Here is a 15,611-nt window from a genome sequence, read left to right on the forward strand (position 1 = left end):
ATGAATAACCTTTTTTTTTTGTCTTTTTCCTTTTTATCGGTACCAAGGATCGAACTCACGCAAGGTAGGCGCTTATGTCGCTGAGCTAAACTCCCAGCCCCCAATGAATAACTTTTAACACAATATTCACACTAAAAAATATCTCCCCATTGCTGGGGATTTAGCTCAGCGGCATAAGCGCCTGCCTTGCAAGCAGACAGTCGTGAGTTCGATCCCTGGTACCGGTAAAAATGAAAAAGCTAAAAAAAAAATAAAAATAAAAAAAAAAATAAAAAATATCTCCCCATTTTATTTCAAAGAGAAAAAAAGAAAACAAGGTAAAATTTCAAAAGGTCACTCAGGGGACAACAATGGTGCATACAGTGTGCATTGTCACCCCCAAATCATTCACCCAGTGCACAAGACGTCTGCATTTAATTGTCCGAACAATACCAGCACAAATCTTTCTCTTCAGTGACCTCAGAGAAATCAGCATAACAATCTTAATTACTTTTTTATATACATACATATATATATGTGCATATACATATAATGTTGCTTTCAGCTTTTTACATTAGTGAGACAACATGATGTTTATACAGGTATCACAATCAAAATTTATTGGTCGTTTAGCTGAAATTCAAATTCAGCTGGGGCTCATATTTTTATTTGCTGTATCTAGCGTTCCTACTTTGGGAGTAACCGCCAAAATCACAGCCTGTACCTCCCTGTTTTACTCTATGACTTTGTTGACTTTATTTTTATCTTTATCAGTCATAAACAGTAAGTTCAGACTCAGGGCGCCTGACGGTTTTAGGAACTGTAGGGCAAAGTGGGGCAGGGCCCCTGCCCTTGACCGACACGTCTGTCGACGAGCCTCACGAGGACCTTCCGCCCGACACAGACATGGCCGCCACCCGCCTCCGAGGATTGGCTGCTGTTGAAAACCCATCCTCCCGCGCTGACAGAAGCCCTTCCATTGGGCAGTTATCCACGACGGCAGAGCCCCGCCTCCAGTCCGCTCTCTAGCGCCTGGCTCGCGGCGTGGGGGGACACAGACTCTGGTGATTGGCGGAGAGCGGTGGCTGGGATGTCACGTGGCCACGGACATATTTGTTTGCGGAAGTAGGGGGTAGTAGAGGTGCTGAGTAAGCCGAGGTGAGTGAAGGCTCTGCGGAGGCGGGGCCCGCCAAATCTCTGCGCACCGGATTGACTCCTCTCCGACACTCCTTTGGACCTTCGTCGTGAGCCCAGCTCGGAGGCCAGTCTTCCACTGACCCTTATGTTACCCTCGAGTGCCCCTGGTTTGCGTCCCGGACGTCCCCAGCTTCTATCCCATGACCAATGTGCTCTCATCTCCAGCTGTGCTCCCCGCAGAGACCCCTTCCCAGCACCCCAGTGCCATCCTTTTGTCCTCCTCGGTATCCCTGACTTCCTGAATCCAGCAGTCAGCTCCCATCTCTCAGTGCCCTCCATTTTCACCCTGCAAACATTGGTTGTCCCAAACTTCCTTCCTGTGCCCTTCTAAGTGTTCCTCAGTGTATTCCCACTGGATTCCCCGCTTCCTCCTTTTGTTTCCCCAGTTCCCCGTTTCTGATTCCCTACTTATCCTCTCATGTGGCTCTAGATTTCATCTACCCTCACATGCTCGCTCCTTCCCCAAATCCTAATCACCCGTGTCTCAGCTCTCAATCCTGCGTCCAGTTTTTGCTCCCACAGAAGCCAGTGACAGAGCTTGTGACCCTGGTAACCACATGGCTGGGTGTGGGCGTGGTTGTGGGCTGGGAGGGGACTGGGATCTGTGCCCATTTTCGCAATGGACTGTGCACATGACCCCAAACAAATACCTTTGCTTCCCCAAAGCTTCTGGGCCTTTCCCTCACCTGTCCTTTTACCGGCACAGCAGGATGTTAGGGTTAGTTTGGCAACGTCGAAACTCCACCTTTGGACAAAATGCAGTGGTTTTGTTATTGCCTCTGCCTTGAGATGTTCCTGGAGTTAGCCTATTTTCTGTTCACGTCTCAGTTTCTGTCATTTGGATAGTTAAATGTAAAAGGCAGAGGTGTTTTGGTCTGTTTTGGTCTGTGACAAGGTCTCACTGTGTAACTCTATCATTCATTCATTTATTCATTGAACAAATACGAACTGGCTCACTGACATTTGTCACTAGCTTTGTTGTAGTCAGTGTCATGGCCATCTAAGGGTGGATGAGATGCCAGGGGTCACATTGATGAGGTTGGAGCCAGAATCTGAATACAGTGGAGTTCATTCCCACTTTATAGTGGTTTGATTGATTTTTGGATTTGGTGAGGGGGTGAGGGGATATGCATCATTGGAAACCATACTTTGAATTTTGAATTTGGTTCTTTTCCAGAGGTTTGATCTTCTCAGTGCTAGGTGAGGGTCTCGAGCTGCTCCTGTCAGCTGTGCGATCCCGAGGGGTCAGGGCGCCGTGTTGTGAGGTTGTGATGTTCTATAGGTTAGGTATGAAATGCATCTTTGGTTTGTGATATCTTCAAATGTTGATGTATCTATCAGAGCATAACTCAGTCTCAAGTCAAGGACCACCACCTTGCGTGTGCTGTGGCCCCAGGGCTGTGTGATTGTCCTGCTGTGTAAGGGTTGCTACTGTTGCCTTAGTGCTCAGGGGACTTTTCCTCTTTTGTGGGTCACTTTCTTGTTAGATGAAGTGTCCCTAAAGGGAATTTCCTGTATACTCAGCAGAATGATGTCACCAAGAAATAGAGGAAGGAGGAATTTAAATGCTGTGTGTGTGTGTGTGTGTGTGTGTGTGTGCACGCACCTGCCCTGGGTGTGCAGAGAGGGAGGGGGTAGGCAAGGATGGGTAGAGAAAGGAGTATTAAGAGCTTCACTTGGTAAATGGTGGCTTTCTTGGTGTGTGTGTTCAGTGTCTGCCATAGCAAATTTTGTATTGTGTTTTTTATGCTTGTTCTTAGCCAAAAGGCTGAGGAGAAATTTTTTATGTTTTGTTTTGTTTATTTTTGTTTTTTGAGCTAGGGTCTCACCAGGTAGCCCAGCTGACCTTGAATTTGTGGCCATCCTCCTGCCTCAGCCTCCCAAGTGCTGGGGTTACAGGTGTCCACTACCACACCTGGATTTGTCATAGTGGATTTTTGTAGGGCTGTTTTAAATCTCTCTCTCCCTCCTTCCTCTTCGTCTCCCTTCCGCTCCTGCTTCCTCTCTCCCAGCCTCATTTTCCGGTTATCTCACCCAGTCTTACAGCTTTAAGCGCTGTCTTAACTGTGACAACCCTCCAGTTTTGCTCGGTGTGCTTTCTGAGGGTCAGACCCAGGGCCTTGTGCCTGCAGACAAGCTCGACACTACTGCTTCACATGCCTGCCCAGCAACCCTCAAACTATGTCTCCAGTTTGGTGCTGACCTTTCCGCTGAATGATAGACTCACAGGGCTGCTCACTGAGCACCTCCCGTAGGCATTTCACACTGAAGATACTCAGGGTTGATCCCTCCAGGTCCTTATTTCATCCTTCACTAAAACCCGCCCCACCCACTCTTCCTCTTAGGAAATGCAAGCTAGGCTTAGTGGCACATGTCTATAATCCCGGGTCTGTAATCCCAGTACTTAGGAGGCCAAGGCAGGAGGATCACCCTGAATTCAAGACCAGCCTGGGCTACACAGCTGAGACCCTGTCTCAAAAACAACCACCACAAAAAAAAAAAAAAAAAAAAAAAAAGAAAAGAAAAAGAAAAGAAAGAAAGATAAAAGAAAATGCAGTGTAATGGTTTTAGTTGCACACCAAAGGCGTAGGATAATCCTTGATGTCTCTTTCCCTCTCAGGGCCTCGCTCTCCCTGTGTGCCACCAGCAGAAGTGAATCCCTGTGCTGACTGCAGGTGGTGGCCTTGTGAGAGGCCGGGGCATGTGCATGGCATCACACCCATGTGCTAGCTTGCCATAGTAAGAGCTGCAGGCAGGAAGTTGGGGTGATGGCAGGCTTGGTGCCCTGTCAGGACCATGTCCTCAGCCCACTGTGTCCCAGCGGGGTGGGAGGCGGCATCAGCTGCTCAGGAGGGCGTCTCTTTCCTGCTCCAGGGACGGCAGCCATTGTTCCAGTCATGGGACATCCTGTCACAAGTGGCAGGACTCTGGGGCCCTGTTTCCACTGCGGGCTGTTCTCTGTTCCCGGAAGCCCGCATGACCCAGCCTGAGAGATGAGGTCCTGGCTACTGGCGCTGTCCCGCACCCCCCCGCCCCCATCAGCTGTCACCTTCAGAGGGAGGAGGCACCAGAGTCTGCTGGAGCAGGAGGGAGGTCAGCTGTCAGCAGCTGGCAGGCTGTGAGCAGAACTTCCCAGAGCAGAGCCTGGTGAGGGACTGGCCTGGTACTGGGTGTCACTGGGAAGGCTCTCAATCCACTGTGCTCCCAGAGTGGTTAGGTTAGGGTGGGCTGTGTTTGAGCCTGAACTGCAGTGCTGGTTGGGGTCAGGCCTGGTGGCACCATTACCCCCTGTCCATGGGGGTGTCAGAGGTTCGTTACAGAGGTTCATTCATTTCTTCTCATCCAATCTGTCATTCAGTGTTTATCAGACACAACTGTGAGCCAGGATCAGGGTGCTATGTCCTTGGGGAACAATAAAAGCCATGCAGGGACACCCTCACTACCCCTCTGAGGTGGGTGTGCTCTGGGTGGCATAGGGTGCTGAAAGGGACTGAGGGACAGGGTGGGGCAGGGCAGGGCTTCAGGAGGAGGTGACCCCTGAGCAGAGCCTTGGAGGTCAAGAAGGGGCCTTTTCATTCTCGAAACATCTCTTACTGGATATGTATTTCGAGGCAGGTTAAAAAAGTGAGGAGGAGCCTGGCAGTGGTGCACACCTGTAACCCCAGCACTCTGGGAGGCTGAGGCAGGAAGATTGTGAATTTGAGCCCAGTTGAGGCAATTTAGAGACTTAGCAAGACCCTGTCTCAAAATTTTAAAGAATAAAGTTAAAAAGGGGTGGGGCTGTAGCCAGAGTGAAGGCCCTGGGTTCGGTCCCCAGTGAGCAGGACAGTGTAGCCAAGGCGCACTGAGGCCAGGACGCATGGCTGGAGGGCTGGGCCCCTCCCATGGCCACTCTTATTCCTTGCTGGAGTTGGAATTTTCCCGGAGTGGGTGGGGACTTACTCGGCAGGGTCAGCAGGGCTGGACCGCTGTCCACTTTGCGTATTGCATGCTGTGGGTTCCAAGGCGCTGTCAGGGTGGGCTAGGTGAGGCCTTGGCCCTCATGGGGGCATGCACAAAAATGCCATGGTGCCAGCTGTGAGGGTTTTGGGGCCAGGTCCCATGCAGGGAACCCTCAGGGCAGCTGGGCCCAAAGGGTGAGCAGAGGCTGTGGCCAGTATGGGGTGGGCATTCCCAGTGTGACAGACTAGGGACAGAACAAGGGTCCCTTACTCTGGAAGGGTACTTGCATGTGAAACCACCTGAAGGGGAGGAGCTGGGAAGCGCCAAGCTTGGCAACCTTGGCAGATGAGTGACCAGCAGAGGACAGGGACAAGGGGCCCTCTCCTGTCCGAGAGCTGCCCAGTGGTCAGGAATTCAGACCTTTGCCACCCTCGTAACTGACCACTTCTCCCTGCCCTCTCCCACACTTCTCCAGCTTGGCCCGTCTGTGGGACAGAGCGTCTGCTTCCCGGAGCGGCCAGGAGCCAGATGGTAGGGTGCCTGCCTCATCCTGGCGCTCACACTGACCACAGCAGGGCCGTGGCCTCTCCTTGGCAAGCCTCTCTCCTTCCTGTGGCCTGCCCAGAGGAGAATGTTTGCAGTTTACAGGTAGACTGGCCCTTGCTGTCCGCCCGCCTCTCCGCAGCCAGCCGTGTCTGCTCTACTCGCTGGGGGGCCCTCCCCTTCTTCCTTGGCAAACTCTGTTTTTCCTTCAAAGCCTCCCCACCCTCAGGATTACACACTCAGAGGGCTCAGCCTGGCTTTGGCTTCCTTGGCGACCTTTATCCCGTGACCGAAGTGGGCTGGTTGTTGGCTTCTGTTCTGATCTCAATACGGAGTTTTTATTTATTTTTCTTTTTTAATGGATGTCTACACGTCACAGTTTAATTTGTTTTCGAAACATGACCTTGGGCCTGTCTCTGAGTTGGGGTGCCAGTGCCTACTCTGCTTTCAATTTCTTCAGGCCCACAGACATCGTCTGTCCTCTCTTAACTGCTGGACAGGGGCACTGGGCCTCTGCACGTGACGGTTGGGCAGAGTTGAGGAGAGAAACCTGCATACTTGGTCTCACATAGGGGAGACAAAATTGGTGCCTGGAGATCGCCTGCAGAGTTGACACGTCACTGTCACCACGGAAGGTCTTGGGTTTCTGTCCTTCTGCTGTGGGCTTGAGAAAGCGGCATGATACAGCTCCACGTGCCAGGAGCAGGTGTCCTGTGTCAGATGAAGCAGGGGGCCAGCCCCTGCAGGGAGCAGGTGGGGACAGCTGTCAGAAGATGGAATCAGGTGTTACACCATGGAAGGTCAGAGGGTCAAGAAGCAGAAGGCGTGAGAGATGGGTTAGGTGGTTAAGCTAAATTGTCAGTTTGACTGACAGAAGGAACTCCTGGGGGGGTGATTGGATCATGGAGCTCCCTTTGCAGCCCTCTGTTTCCCAGCTGCCATAAACTCAGCAGCTTTGCTCCCTGTACTCTTCCGCCATAATGTTTCTCTTTGGAGCCAGCTGACTGGACTGAAACCATGAGCCAAATAAACCTGTCTGTGGTTAAGTTGAAGGGGTCAGGTATTTTTTCCAGCAATAGGAGTGCTGACCAATGCAGAAAATCCTACCAGAGAGTGGGGTCATTGGTGTGCCTGTATCTCACCATGAGGTTCAGAGACTTTTGGAATTGGTTAGTGGAGAAGTTGGAAAAGGCTAGAGATAGGAGCTAGAGAAGCCCTGGAATGCAGTAGGCAGAGTTTAGTGGCTGATTCTCGTGGGTGCTTAGAAGACCAGAGTGCTGATAGGAACATGGAAAGTAAATGCCAGGCTCAGAAGATTCCAGATGGGAACAGGGACTATACTGAGTATTTGACTACAGGTGATACGTGTGTGCTATGGTTCTCTCCAGATGTTCTCTCCAAAGCCCCCTGCACTCCTAGGCAGGGCTTTGGAAAGGTGATTGGACCATGGAGGTACTGTAGCTAAGTTGCTGTTGGGTGATGGGATCTGGCTGGAAAAGGCACAACACTGAGAGTATCACCTGGAAGGGTATATGTCCCTTCCTGGGTCTTCTCTGTATTCTTCCCAGCTGCTGTGACATGAGCAGCTTTCCTCTAGTTAGGCCCTTCTACCATGCAGTTTTTATATTTGAGCCTGTTGAACGTGGACTGAAACTTCTAAAACATGAGCCAAGATAAACAACTCCTCCTTCAGATTGTGGGTATTGGGGGTTTTGTCCCAGTGGAGAGAGAAATGACTAACACAGCATATTACTCTAGCAAAAAAAAAAAAGTCTGCATTTTGCCTATGTGCTGAAACTGTGGGAGGCTGAGTTTAAGAGCCAATAGACTAATGGATCTTGAGAGAACACTTCAAGGCAGCCCAGTGTTGAGGCCATGCCATGGTTACTGGTGGCTGCTTTTAGCCAGACGTACATTGAGAATCAGGAACAAAAAGCTGAACGGGACTTTTTTTTTTTTTTTTTTTTTTTTTTGTCTTTTTATCGGTACCAGGTATCGAACTCACGACTGCCTGCTTGCAAGGCAGGCGCTTATGCCACTAAGCTAAATCCCCAGCCCCGAACGGGACTATTTGTAAAACTCAAATTTTGGCTCCAGAAGAACTACATGTAAAGTTGGTGGCAAAGGATCTGGCTGCTGAAGAGATTGGCGAAATTCAAAAGACACCAGGTAATTTGAAGTGGAACACTAAGAAACATACCTTGGGGCCAGGGATTTTAGCTCAGTGCATAAGCGCCTGCCTGGCAAGTGCAAGGTTGTGAGTTTGACCCTGGTACCAAAAACAACAACAACAACAACAACCAGAAAAACACACCTTGAGGAATCAGCAAGCATCTACCCATTGTAGGCTCAAGGGTGAAAAAGTGTAAACTTTCTTTTTGAGAAGATGGTCCCCGGGAATCCTGCTTTAGGAAGGCTACCCAGGGAATCCGTTCCTTAGGATTATTTTCACTGTGCTGAGTCACCGAGGTGCTCAGGCTGCTGAGGTCATGGTCTAAGCTGCTGCTCACACTGGCAGGAGATGTTGGCAACAGGATGTCAGTTTTTCAGACACACAGGATGCAAGAGTCATGGGCTTATGGAGGCTTCCACCCAGATTTCAAAGGACAGTCCTGGGTGGCCAGGCAGTTTGCCCACGAGAGAGCAGTGTGTGAAAGTGTGGGAATAAAAAAAAAAAAAGAAAGAAAGAAAGAAAGTGTGGGCATAAAACCAAAGGTGGGGATCCCAGGAACCTGGAGATGTCAGGAATGTGGGACATCTGCCGGGGAAAGCTACAGGGAGCAAATGGAGCCAGCTGTAGAGCGAGAGCCCTGGGGCAGGGCTGCCCAGGCGCTTTGTGACTCGCCTCCATGTGCCCTGGGTGCTGGACACGGAGCTACAGGACTTAATGTTCGTCCTGCTGGGTCCGCCTTGCTTTGCTCCCCATTCTTTTCTTTCCTACTGTTCCTTCCTTTGGAAATGGCAATGATGACCCTGTGCCACTGGATCTTGGTGTAGTATAACTTGTGCTTTGATTTCTGTAGGCATTCACAGCTAAGAGTTTGCCTTGAGTCTCAGAAGAAACTTTGAGTTACTTTGTTGCTTTGTTTTGAGACAGGCTCTGGCTGTGTAGTTCAGGCCTTGAACTTGCTTCTGTAGCCCAGGCTTACCTCGAGCTCATGGCTGTCCTCCTGCCTCAGCCTGCCAGGTACTGGAATCACAGGCATGCACCACTGCACCCAGCTCAGACCAAACCAATTTGAGTTTTACAAATTGTAAAACTCAAACCAATTTGAGTTTTACAGATTGGTTTTACAAATTGGTGAGACTGTGTAGGCTTTGGAGAAGAGATTGGTGCATTTTTGGTTGTGTGCAGGATGTTTGCATCATGTTAGGTGTTTGTTTGACCTTGTTGTTGTCTGTGTTAGGAGATTAAGTGTGGTGTAAAGAGAGGTGTTGGGGCATCTGAGTGGGTAAGAAATGGAATGTGGCAGTTAAGCGTGATTGTCCAGAGAGTGGGGACATGGGGCACTCTTTCCAATCTGCTCTGCTTTTTGACTGCCATGAACTAAGCAGTTTCTGCATCACGCCCTTCCCCCATGCTGTCTCTGCCTTGGACCCGGCTGACCACGCACTGAAACTTCTGAAGGCGTGAGCCGAGTAAGCTCATGATCAGCTTTGCTGTCTATCAGTGGCAACACTGACCGACACAGCCGGGTGGGAGGCTGTGTGGGGAGCGCGTCCAGTGGAGGGCCCAGCAGCACTGAGTGGCAGCTTGCTTCCTGGTATGGTCCCACCCTGCTGCTGGCAGCAGGTAACCTGGCTCTGAGCTCTGAGGTCGGGGGCAGGAGGTGGCACGCGCTCGCCCTTCCTCCTCTCTTGCTGCCCTGCTGAGCCTGTTCCAGGATGTGGCCCATGATTTCCATTTCCTTTCTTCCCCTGGGGACAGCGGTGTTCATGTGCCACAGTGGGACAGCATCCTGGGCCCGTCCCTGCCTTGCATCATTTTATCCCCTCTCCAACCCTCACTCTGTGCCAGCGCTGTCCTTCTGTGCCCGCTCTGCCGTGTCCCAGTGGGCTGGTGCTGGGCCATGGGCAGGGACGCAAGGAGGGGCTTCCCTGGGAGCAGGCATCTTTCTATGAGGCAGCTGGACTCCGCGGTAAGTTTCCTCCTTCAACCTAAGGGGGCTTCTGGGTGCCCGATGCCTGGAATGTCCTTCCTTGGAGCTGCTGCAGGTGCCTGGCTGATCTCTGAAGCCATTTACCAGCTCCCGATGGGTACCTGGGGCTCAGCCTTCGACTCTACTCCCATTGCATACAATTTGGAAAATGCAGAAAGGCAAAAACATAGCCCATGAACCTAATACTCAGTATTTAGTCTAGTGGTATGTTTTCTTACCAGTATTATTATTTTTTTTTTTGCATGTGTTATATTTACTCTGCCTTGTGCCTGGGGTGGGGGTGGGGCACAGAGGTGAGAAGCCTCGGCAGCGGCAGCGGAAGGGAGCTCAGACTCCTGGGCTGGCACATCCTGGCTCCTCCCCCTCCCCAGTGGCCATGGCCATGTCGCTTTCCCTCTCTGTTGTTTGGTTTCCTGGGTATGAAGTGAGGGACGTGGTGGTGGGTACCTTGTAGGGTGGCTTTGATGTGGGGATATCATGGTGAACACCTGCCGAGCTCTGAGGACAGTGCCAGGGCACAGGAGGGGCCAGCAATGTTTGGTGTGATGATTGTTACGAAGCAGGGCAGAGGGGAGGCAGTTTCTGTTCTGTTTGTTTGGTTTGTTTCTTGGTGCTGGAGCTGGGCGCCAGGGCCTCATTGGACTTGAGAGCAGACAGGGGTCTCCAGACAAACAGGCTGAGGAAGGGTAAGGTCCCCACATCAGGTGGCTGTGTGGCCGTGGGCAGGCGCGATGTTCGATGTTCGTTGGTGTGGTTTTCCTGACAGCTGTGAAGTCGGCGCTGGGCTCTGAGGACAGATGAGACCGCAGGGACAGCCTGGGCTGTCATCGTTGCTTGCAGAAGTGTGATGTGGCCCCTTGAGCTTTTCCTGGGTGGTCACCTTTGCCACTGTCGCAGCTTCTCAGGAGCAGCAGTGTCTCTGGGTAAAGGTGTGTAGAGCCTCGGACTTCCCCTGGTTAGCAGGGTGCAGCTCGTGCTGTGTTTCGGGGCCAGGTCCCACCCTTGGGGTCCCTTCTTTGGCCCCTCGATGTTCTGTTCTCCGAGCCCCAGGTGCGGAAGAAAGCAGGAAACAGACACATTTGCATTCAATCCTTGCTCTGCTTATTTCTCCTCCTTTAAGCAGAACACCCAGGCTTACGGTGTCCTTGTACCGTGTCTTACCAGCAATCACGAGGATTGACGTCACAGAGCTTCTTAGAATTTTTTCAGACCTGCAAGTCTCAGTTTCCTTTTACCTGTAAAAGGAGGTGATCCGGGCCCAGCCGGCTGTTTACTGAGCAGTCACCGTCCGCCAGGTGCCGTGACTAGGTTACAGATGAGGAAACACACGGAGCTGAAGTACCTCGCCTGCAGTCACTCGGGGCTGTGGTGAGGCTGGGACCTGAGCCTGGGTGCCTCCAGACCTGTCCTGCACCCTCAGCGCCTGGGCCTCACGTGGTTTTGTGTAAGTGCGCCTCGGCCCTGGACCTACTGCGTGGCAATGGCTGCCTTCCTTGCTTTCCCATTGCTGAGACCCGCATCGTAGAGGAGGAGAGGTTGTGTGCTAGAAATGGCGTCGGCAGGGCGTGGGGTGGGGAGAAGAGCTCAGCCTGTGGCAGCCGGGGGAGCCAGGGACGTGAATCCACCCTCCCGGGTCCCACTCCAGTGACCCTTGGCACACGCGGCCGTGAACTGGCTCACCCCGGGAACCCTGCGATGGGTAGAGCCACCCACGGTGCCGTCACCTCCCACACGCTTGAGGCTTTTGGGGGACATTTCAGATCTGAGCCACAGTGGTAGTCAGTAAATGTCTCCCGGCCTAATCCTAGCAGTCTCCCCTTATCCGCAGGGGTCTGCATCCCCGGTGGGTGCCTGGACCCTGGGGTGGTACCTGGACTGAGGTGTGTTGGAATCGCCAGCACTGTCGCCCTCATGCTCTGAGGCCGTTGTTAACTCACCCAGACAGCAGCCGTGCAGCAGCGTGATGGGCGACCTGGCCACTGAGTGACAGCAGACTGGCCGCAGAGCGAGTCAGGAGACAGGAGGACGGAGGAGGGGGACGCAGGGGTGCTGTCAGGAGTACAGTTCATATCTTCCGTCATTTATTTCTGGAGGTCTCCCTGTCACATTTTCAGACTGTAGCCACGGAAACCTTAAGAACACTTTGGCTAAGGGCTGCTGTGGGTGAGTGACTCCCCACTCCCATTAGGAGGTGCAGGGCCTCTTGGTTTTTGTCTCTCTTCTGTCCCCCCGGCTCCTCCGTGGGCTGGGGCAGGGCGAGGCTGTGAACTGGTGTCTGCAGAGCCACTGTCCCTGAGGCCTCCACACTGCTGCATTCCTCTTTCAGCAGGTGACATTGTGGCACAGAAGCAGGGATTATTGCCAGGATTTGATGACAGTACCTTAAGAAGGCAGTGTGCATTCTTTCTTTTCTATTTTGGTCCTTTTGAGACAGGGTGTAGTTCGTGCTTGAACTTACTTCGTAGCCCAGTTGGCCTTGCATGCGTAGCGATCCTCCTGTCTCAGTCTCCGGAGTGCTGGGACTGCAGGTCGTGTGCCACCATGGCTGGCTGGCAGTGTTTTCTGGGGACCCAGCAAGTAACAGGATACTCAGTTTTGTCATGCAGACCATGCTCTTCCTCTGCAGAAACACTGACTCTGAATTGCCGGGTGCCCCAGCGCACACACGCAGGTCAATGTGCCTGAGTCCTCATGCTCACCTGCATTTCCAAGGGATGGCTGGGCTCAGGCTCCTTGGGAACCAGGCACAGTGGGGGACAGAGGGGCACGGCACACACTTGCTGTCCCTCCCACTGATGGGGGACCGTGATGGACTCTGGTCCCTTTTCAGTGCCTAGTAAAGAGGGGGCACTGATTTGCTTGTGCACTTGAAATGACCCAGCTCTTCGGTTGCTTAGGGTTGTCTCTGGGGCTTTGGTGGTAAGCGCACCCCCAACCTTCTCGATACCAGCTGTCACTGATGGGGAAACTGAGTCCCTGCCTAGGATGCTGGGCAGTGAAGGGCACCCTTCTCCTGGGTCCCCAGCCTAGCTGAGGGCTCTGGAGCTTTCCCTGAGACCTTTAATGCTGGTGTCTCTCTCTCCCTCCTTTTCAGGGCCTGCAGGGTCAGGATCCAGGGCGAGTGGCCGGGTGCTCATGCGGAACACAGCTGTACATGGCAAGACAGGCGCGAGAGATGCAGGCCAGCTGACTGGAAACCGAGTTTTCTTCTAGACTGCAGGCTCAGGCGGTGAGGCCTCGCGGCCTCCTGGCCTCCTGTGGAGGATGCAGTTCTTCGGCCGCCTGGTCAGCGGTGTCACCACCTTGTTCTCGAACCCATTCCGTGTGAAGGAGGTGGCCATGAGCGACTATTCCTCGAGTGGCCGGATTCGGGAGGAAGGGCAGCTGGTCCTGTTCCACAGCGCTTCCAGCCGCACCTTGGACTGCATCCTGGTCAACCCCAGGAACTCTCAGAGCGGCTTCCGGTGGGTGACAGCCGCGCCTCTCCTTTGACTCCATGCTGGAGCTGGGGTGGTGGGGAAGCAGCTCTTCCAGGGGTCTGTTTGGGGAGGAGGGATGCAGGGAGGGTCTGTGTCGTTCCCGAGTAGACAGAGGTGGGGCGGAGGGAGACCGAGGAGGACCAGTCAGGCGAGGCCTGCTGCGGTGGCCTGCGCCCGGGTCTGGGAAGGCTTGAATGTCTTCCTGGGCCCTGACCCCAGAACTGGCAGGGCAGGGCAGGGGTCAGGGCAGGGCCGAGGGCTCTGCCAGCCCCAGGGCTGCCTGGGAAAAGGGACGGCATAGCCAGGGCGGCAGTGCAGGGCCCAGTGGGGTTGTAGCCAGTGTGGAAGGAGGGTGCATACTGATGTTCCTTTTGTTTCGTGGCTGTCCACTGGCCGTCCTGTCCTCCATCCATTGAGCAGACTCAGGAGTCCCAGGCCAGGGCCCAGACCCGGCTGGTCTGGAGGTGACAGACATGGACTGTGTCTTTAAGGAACATGCAGACTGTGAGGAGGGCCACCTACTCACAGCCTTTCTAACCCCCTCCGAGATGCCGAGGGGCAGGGACACAGGAAGTGGTCACTTCCCAGTGGGCTAGCCAGAACCACGGGCCACTCTGGAAGAATGGCAAGGAGTTGCCTGGTGGGACAGCACGGGCGGGTTGGCCTAGCCCTGTGGAGGTCACGGTGGGGGGGGGGTGCACAGGGGAACACAGTTGGGATCATTCTGATCAAGGACACATGACAGCACAAGTCTCAGGAGGTGGCAGGGGCCGGCCACCAGAAGAGCAAGCCAGGTGTCATGGCCCAGTCAGGTGGGATCTCAGGACCTGCCCCAGGGAGGCTGAGCCAGGCTCCCAGAGCGGGCGCTCGGGCTAAGGGCGCAGCACAGCAGCCGCCGCAGACGCCAGCTTCAGCACCAGAGCGGGCTGTACAGCTGCAGGCTGCTGGGAAGGCCCGGCTCGCTAGGGCAGGACGCTCAGCCCTGCTTTTGAGTGTGCGCGTAGAGTGAGTGAATACGGGGTTCCCGCTCAGTCCTCTCCCAGAGCAGTGCGTGACTGTGGGGTTCAGGACGTTAGGGTGAGCTGGGAGGCTGGAAGACAGAGGTGGACCACAGTGGCTGGGCTGCAGGAGGGAAGATCATGGAGAGCTGCAGAAACAGCAGTGCCAGGGCTGAGAGGTGTGACCAGAAGTGGGGATTGTGGGCAGCCATAGCCGGAGAGCAGGGGCCAGGCACACAGAGGGACCCCAGGGTTCTCATCCAGGGGGTGATCAGGGCTTTTTCTGTTGCTGTAACAAAGTGCCTGAAGCTGGGTACTTACAAAGAAAGTAGGTTTGTTCAGCTCACAGTTAAAAGACAGACTTTTCAGAGGCTAAAAATCTAAGATTGGGGGGCTGGGGATTCAGCTCAGTGGCATAAGCACCTGCCTTGCAAGTGAGTTCGATCCCTGGTACTGATTTTAAAAAAAAAATCTAAGATTGGGCAACCCCATTCATTGGCCCCTGGGAGGGCCCCTTTGTGGACTCCTGATAGGAATGCATGGGAATCACAGAGTGAAACAGGAAGCACGGAGTAGGGAGAGACTTATATCCTGCTCTTTTTATTTTATATTTTTATTTGTTGAGTCAGACTATATAGTCCAAGCTGGACTTGAACTCACTGTGTAACCCAGGGTGGCCTTAGATTTGCAGTGATCCTCCTGCCTCAGCCTACCAAGTGCTAGGATTTCAGGGGCTTCAACTTCTTCCAGAGAGAGTAACTGCAAGACCAGCATAGATCCCTTCCACGGGCACAACCCCTTGGCTTATCACTCCCACTCTTTAAGCTTGTGCCATCTCTTAATACTGCCACACAGGGGACCCCACATGAACACTGCAGGGACCAAGCGACTCCTCTGGACACCCTGCGGTTTGTGAGAGGTGCCAGGTCTGCTGGGCCTCCTCTTCCCAGGGTGGGTTTACCATTTAGATGCCTCTGGCCCCTTGTCAGATGGAGTGAGGGCCAGCTGAGTCCTTGGGCTTTGTCCTGGAGTGCTTGGAGCCCCTACCTTCTCCCGTAGACACAGATGGTGACATTGGCATCGTCCAGGGTATCTGTTTCATTAGTGCCCGAGGCGTACCGGGAACTGTCACATGCATTGGCTCACTGTGCCCTCCTGTGGCCCTGGCAGGAGGGGTGTTACTGACTGACCCCTCTTACAGATGCGGGGATGCAGGCTAAAAGGCTTCTCCGGGGTCACACAGCTGGTCAGAAGCACAGTCCCTTTGTCCTACCACCTGGCTTAAGAAACACCCGCTTTTCTTACCCCAGGGC

At 53.4% G+C, this 15,611-nt stretch overlaps 1 protein-coding gene across 10 annotated transcripts in view; it reads left to right on the forward strand.

Moving 5' to 3' along the window:
* Positions 1-1,010: 1,010 nt before the first annotated feature.
* Pla2g6 (phospholipase A2 group VI) overlaps positions 1,011-15,611 on the forward strand; it is a 49,208-nt gene continuing 34,607 nt past the window's right edge. For 5 of the 10 annotated variants that reach the window (XM_063243734.1, XM_063243738.1, XM_063243739.1 and 2 more), the window contains exons 1-2: positions 1,083-1,240; positions 12,916-13,285. In XM_063243734.1, coding sequence (XP_063099804.1) covers positions 13,086-13,285 — 200 coding nt within the window. In that variant the 5' untranslated portion in view covers positions 1,083-1,240; positions 12,916-13,085. Of the gene's footprint in view, positions 1,241-1,268; positions 1,726-8,680; positions 9,801-9,902; positions 11,266-12,915; positions 13,286-15,611 lie in introns of those variants that run through there. The other 5 variants (XM_023565330.2, XM_063243740.1, XM_063243737.1 and 2 more) reach the window with 5 other exon arrangements.

This window comes from Cavia porcellus, unplaced genomic scaffold (genome assembly GCF_034190915.1).
Source record: "Cavia porcellus strain 051 isolate PalLab524CR breed Dunkin Hartley unplaced genomic scaffold, mCavPor4.1 scaffold_40, whole genome shotgun sequence".
Taxonomy (NCBI): Eukaryota; Metazoa; Chordata; class Mammalia; order Rodentia; family Caviidae; genus Cavia; species Cavia porcellus.